The 6596-nt window shown below is 39.8% G+C and overlaps 1 protein-coding gene and 1 pseudogene across 1 annotated transcript; both read right to left on the bottom strand.

Annotated features, from left to right (window-relative positions):
• Nucleotides 1–28: 28 nt before the first annotated feature.
• On the bottom strand, nucleotides 29–3804 carry LOC125905408 (lactose-binding lectin l-2-like). Its single transcript, XM_049603338.1, has one exon. It carries the CDS (start codon nucleotides 889–891, stop codon nucleotides 412–414), a length of 480 nt encoding a protein of 159 aa, XP_049459295.1. The 5' UTR covers nucleotides 892–3804; the 3' UTR covers nucleotides 29–411.
• A 150-nt stretch (nucleotides 3805–3954) lies between these two features.
• On the bottom strand, nucleotides 3955–4712 carry LOC125905406 (lactose-binding lectin l-2-like; annotated as a pseudogene).
• Nucleotides 4713–6596: the final 1884 nt, after the last annotated feature.

Raw genomic sequence — 6596 nt, 5'->3', positions numbered from 1 at the left:
ATCAGGTCAAGGCCAGACTCTTTTAATTTACACACACAAGACACACAGCTGGAGAAGACATGCAAAGACACAAATAAATGTAAATCTATAAAAACACAAAGGGTAGCAATCTGTGGATTCAAAATCATGTTTAGTTTATGGCTGTAGGTTCTAATCCTCTTAATAATACATGTTTGTTAAGTACAATGAAGGGGTATTATTATTTTTAATAAATATTGGTAATATTAATTTTGAGATTATGATAACGGCGTGGAAATATTCCTTTTGATCAACCACTAAAGTTACCTGTGTGAATGTCCAACATTCATGAAAATGACAGTGTGTCTTTATTGTAGAGGCCTAATTCATGTCAGCAGAGCAACAGGTGAACAGTGATCAGGCTCAGTCAGACATATGTTACCCTCTCAGTTGCTATGGACAGGTTATACGAAATGTACAAACAGAGGCATAAATATCAGAACAGCGGCCGTCATTCCATTTCAAATCTGTTTCATAGTTGTTTAAAACACAGTGTTCAGCTCGTTCACTATTGTTTGGCTCCCCTGCCTTCCAAAAGACAAAGTCCACTGCAGACCCATCAGACCACATCCATCTGCCTTCCTTGTGGATGTCACTCAGTCCGATCCAGGTCCTTCCCTGAGCAGGGTCAAAGTTCTTGATCAGAGATTTGACAAAATTCTCTTCATCTGCACTGTGGATGGACACCAGGTTGGCTCCCTCTGACACACAGTGGAGCTCTGCATCAGCCCAGGTGAAACGTGTGGCGATGTACTTGTAGCAGCGGCTGTTGAAGCTGAACCAGAACATGGGACAGTTGCCACGCTGCAGCTTCACATCAGGAGAAGACAAAGCACCCAGAGCCAGACCAAACAACAAGAGGAGCGAGAGCATGTTGGCGTCTCTGTGTCACAGGAGCAGGATGAGGGGTCGTATGTTGGCTGGAGTTGATCTGCACCGCTGGATGGGATCAAGACCCTGAAGGAGAGAGGTGACAGGCTGCTTTCTTTTACATGCTTCAGAGAGGGTGTCTGCACTGTTGGCACAATATTATTGGTCAACTGAACTTGGCAAACACTTTCAGCTGTACACAACCACACAGTAACTCAACATGAGCCAAAAAAACACCACCAGCATCTGGAGATGTCACATAAAAGTCTATATAAACATTTCCACTTGCATTTTACTCTCAGAGCCTGTGGTTAATCAAATATTCACATGCTGATAGGCAGTGTACTGGTGACTGCAACAGCTGTTACACCTGTGCTGTTCCCATATCTATCTATTACACACAGACTGGAACAGACATGGAAAAATGCTGAAATAACTGAAGTCAACACAAACAAGCAGGTGATAAATCTGTGGAATAAAATGCAATCGTGTTTATTGTTATTACATTACAGAATGAAGGGGACAGAAAACTTTTATTATTAGATATGAAAATGTTTCTTTTGTGAATACCCAACATTAGCAGAATGAATGTTGATTACATAACCTCTGTACACACATAAAGTTTTACATTTATAGCTTTATTTTGGAGTTCCAATGCATTCACACAGGGCAAAACACAGTTTAACTTTACACAGTCATGACAACGGCTGATAAAACACTAAATAAACGCTCCTGCTGGTTTCCTGTCCATCACAGCATCTGACACCAGAGCCAAGAGAAGAGCGTCCTCACACTGATCTGCTCTTCTGCTGCCCTCAAGTGGCCACAAAACATAACAACAAGTACTTTTATGTTCCAGCATTGCAGTTTCAGACCACAGACATCTTTTCTTCTTAACAATTCTTAACTTTAAAGATAATAAATAACACAGTGTTCCTCTTACAAATAAAAAGCCAAATGCATAGAAATAAAACAAATTGTTGCTCATTTCAACATTCAGGAGTCTTGCAGCTACAACAGTCTATGACCAGTAGTTCATGGTGGCTGTATTACAGTCAGTAGCTGAATTTATGACTCTTCTTTACTTGTGCTACTGTTACAGTGGCTTAGTCTTATAGCAAAATGCTGAATTATTGTTTAGCTGAATGCTTAACTATGCTTAGTTGTTGTGAGCACAGTGTTCATATTCTCTATAGTTGCCTGGCTGTCCTGTATTCCAAAAGGTAAAGTCCACTGCAGACCCATCAGACCACATCCATCCTCCTTCCACACCCTTTCCTTCTGGGTGTCACTCAGTCCAATCCAGGTCCTTCCCTGAGCAGGGTCAAAGTTCTCAATCAGAGATTTGACAAGAAATAAATGTTCACTATTCATGAACAGTCATTGAACTCTGGCCTATTCCGGAGAGCACTATTTATTTTGCTACATAATCATATTTTTACTGCATCATAGCAATGCTTATTAACATTATCACAGTGTCAAACAAAAAGGCCTGAGCTCTAACAGAAAGAAATACATCGTATACGATCTCCCTCAATGATTGTATGATACAGGAAAATGTCATTCTGACATGTATTTCATTGAAAAAACAGGAACTTTTCAATCCAATGTGCCCTTCACATGCCCTTCGGTCTATGTCACTAACATCACTGTGCAAGTAATTTATCAGATCTTTATAGATCTTAACAGATCTATAAAAGTGTTGTCATTTTCTTTCTTTTTTACTCTGAGCTTTTTAATGAAATAAATGAAAGATTTCTGTGAGTCCAAGCATCTTCCTTTAGATAATCCACAGCTTAACAAATATTGTGTTTTAAAACTGTACTAATATGTCTGGCAATACATGGACCAGAGCTCCAAAAGCAATGTATGTATTGTACTGTATAAACCAAATGTGAATTTGTCTATAAGTTATTTTTTTATTGTGCCTTTTTTAATTTATTACACAAGTTGTGGGGTCCCTCAAGGGTGTGTCTCAGGGCCACTTTTTTCCTGCTGTACATTAATGATATAAAGGTGGTCTGTTCTTCTGACCTGTTTCTCTATGCAGACAATTCAGCTATTCTGGTGTCTCATTATGATTCAGCATGAGCCTCACACTTTTGGGACTCGGCTGTCTAATAACAAGCTGTGTCTTCATTTAGGGAAAATAGAGGCCATCTTTTTGGATTCAGAATAAAACTAGGAAAGACAGCAGAGATGACAGTAAAGGAAGGCTAAAGATACTATTACTGCGATTTAAGATATACATTATATAAACATCTATCAAGGGAGGCCATGACAATGAAAGCCCTCACTAAAATCTGCCAAAAGACAAAATTCTTGGCAAGAAAATCAGAGTGATTGAATACATCAGTGCTAAAGATGTTAGCAGGGGCATTCGTTTAATGTCACTTTGGCTATGCTGCCACCTCCTGGCTTATCAGTACATCACAGCACATAAAGACAAGTTACCTCTGGGTACCCATCTTGATTTGGCACATTTTCTACAATTTAATTGGCTTCCTGTCAATAAAGAGTCATGCAAATAAAATTGTTTATAGGTCCCCAAACATCCGTCCAACTACTTCAGTCTCTTCAGAGAGAATTACAACTATTTGATGAGACACAGCTCAACAGATTTTATTCTTTTAAGATTTCAAAGTTCAGTGGACAATGACACCTCCTTATATACAAGTGCAATTGAATGGAATAAACTTCCAGTATCTTTGAAACTGATTGACACAGAGAGGAATTTTCAGCAAGCTTTAAAGAAATGCTTAGCAATTAGTCTTTCATAGTGTTGTCCTTTTATGTTTCTTTTATTTTTGTGTATAATTAAATGGATATATATATTTGTGCCTGTCACCTGTACACCCAAATGCATTCTTAAAAAACATCCCTATCATAAACACTATGATGGTTCTCTTGTGTCTTTCATTATGGTCATTACAGCTTTGTTAGCTATTCTGAAAATATGAAATAAAACTTTTATTGTGGAATGGATTATAAATACCTTGATGGGTCCAAGAAAGACCACATCCTGCATTAACTATACTAAGTTAAGTAAGTGACGGAGACGAAATCTTTTGGTGGAAATCCCAAAGTATTTTATACTAGCGTAAAACACATAGAAACATCTTCATAGTCAAACAATACATGAGAAGAATTATATATGTACAAACTTTTGTACCGTTATCGTGCAGTCTTAATGTATTACCACAGAGCAAGGGGTGGAAAGTTACTGAGTTCAGCCAGTTATAATGGTCTTGGTTGCTAAGGACAAACTCTGCGAGATGCACAAACAAATGTTAATGCATGAGAACATGGATAATCATTCCATTTCCGTTCTTCACCAAGGTTAGTGTGTACACAGTCTTCATGTCCTCCAACGTTGTTTGGCTCTCCTGCTCTCCAAAAGGTAAATTTGACAGGGCAACCATCAGACCACATCCATCCTCCTTCCTTCTGGGTGTCGCTGAGTCCAATCCAGGTAAATCCCTGTGCAGGGTCAAAGTTCTTGATCAGGGATTGGACAAAATTATGTTCATCCAGACTGTGGATGGACACCAGGTTGCTTCCCTCTGACACACAGTGGAGCTCTGCATCAGCCCAGGTCATACGTGTGGCGACGTACTTGTAGCAGCGGCCGTTGAAGCTGTACCAGAACATGGGACAGGCGCCACGCTGTAGCTTCACCTGATGGACGTCTGAAGGAGACACAGCACCCAGAGCCAGACCGAACATGAACAGGAACAAGAGCATGTTGGTGTCAGAGTCTTTGTCTAAGTCTTTGGAGAACGTGATCTGCACCGTTGGATGTTACTGAGAATCTTTCAGAGACAGCTGAAAGGCCACTTTCTTTTATACGCTTCAGAGAGGGTGTCTGCACTGCTGGTGTGATGTCACTGCTCAAAACCACTGGGCAAACACTTTTACCTGCACACAACTACACAGTATCTGAATATGAGCCAAAAATGAAGACAGTTTACAGGACATTGTCAAATTATTAGCTCATTATCTTCTGGAATGAAAACAACACAGTCACATGTGAAGTGTGTTATTGAGGAGTGTTTGGATAAAAATTAACCAGGACTCTGACATGAAAACAGGGAAATAACAGACAAGCAATAAATGTTTACTATTTATCAACAGTTGTTGAACTGTGGCACGTTCAGGAGAGCTCCAGTGTTTGTTGTTTAATCATATTGTCATTGCATCACAACATTGCTTATCAATATTATCACAGTATAAAACAAAATAGGCCTGAGCTATAGCAAAGACGAGGACTCCAGGAACCATTTAGTCCAATGTAGGCTACCTTTAGTGCTTTGGATCAAGTCACCTAGATTACAGGAAAACTGATTTATCAGAGGCCATCAGAGATCTATACAGATATTGTCAGTTCCTTTGACTTTGGTCCGAGTTTTATTTGTTCTTAAAAAGTGCAGCGGTAGCATAATCACAGGACACGTAAACACAATCACTGATCTCAGACATTGCCTCGCACATTTTACTGCCATGGCTGTAAAAACAAAAGGGACGTTACAAATCAGGAAATAATTATATTAAAAATAGTACACGTGGCAAAATCGGGTTTTTGCTGGTAATGTGGGGTTTATATCTGTTGTTTTCTATCATTTACATGTTGCTGTTTTATACAATTAGGCGGCACCGTCAATAAGCAGGTACTTGTTAGGAAAGTTTGGATGGCGACGACTGAATGAAGGGTGCTATACTATGCTTGCTGTTAACTAATATTTTATTGTATGTGCATCCAGTTGAAGTAAATGGCACTTGCTGAACATTTTGGCGTTCTTCTATTCATCAGCCAACACTACAATATCCTCGCTCTGCAGGCCCTGTTTTTGAACCAGCAGATTTTGCAGCACTGAATAACTCACAGTGCTCTGTCGTTAAGACTGCATCCGTCTATTCAGTGTGTATGAGTTAGACCGCACCCTGTGTTCACTTTAGGACAGCAATTTGTTGTGATTTAGTCGGAGCTGTGACTCAAGACTAATGCCCATCACTGATTATTTCCCCAAATCTGATCTTTCTGCCTAGACTGTTCACATCCATGTTTGAAGTGACCCATATGTGACATCATACATGTATGGGATTAAGCGCCACATATGAAAGTGGCCTAGACCTAATTGGGAAAAGTCTGATTTCTGTGTCCTCGCTACTATGAAAAAAAAAACAGATCTGTGTCACAGTCACATGTGAGCAAAAAAAAAAAAAAAAAAAAAAAAAATCACATTTAAGCCACGTTTGCATGTATTGTGGACGTAGCCTTCTTCTCTGCAGTGTGAGTTCACTTTGCATCTGTGTTCACAAACGCTCAGTGACCATTAAAGCTTTTGGACGATTTGAGAGTCTGTACCTGAAAGTTTTGTGTTCTGGGGACAAAATGCAGCCATGCTGTTTATACAAGCTGCAGCACATTTCATTTTGAGCAGAATCATCAGTGTCTTATTTCCACTTCCTCCTCATGATGTTTCTTGGCATCTCCTGATAATATGAGGACTGTTTGTTCCTTTTTATTTTAGACAGAGCAATGGTCGATGTGGAAACTCAAGCACTCAATGGACCAGTGGTGCCACCTCATCACTATGTCAGGGACAGACATGTCACATGAAGTCATACAAGGTACAGCTCCAGTGAGACGCAGGCCCATCAGCTCCTTCAGCTGGTGCATTGATGCAAGACCTTCTCCTCTGTGATAA

This window comes from Epinephelus fuscoguttatus, linkage group LG17 (assembly GCF_011397635.1).
Source record: "Epinephelus fuscoguttatus linkage group LG17, E.fuscoguttatus.final_Chr_v1".
Classification (NCBI taxonomy): domain Eukaryota; kingdom Metazoa; phylum Chordata; class Actinopteri; order Perciformes; family Serranidae; genus Epinephelus; species Epinephelus fuscoguttatus.
This window is presented reverse-complemented; position numbering and strand designations above follow the sequence as displayed.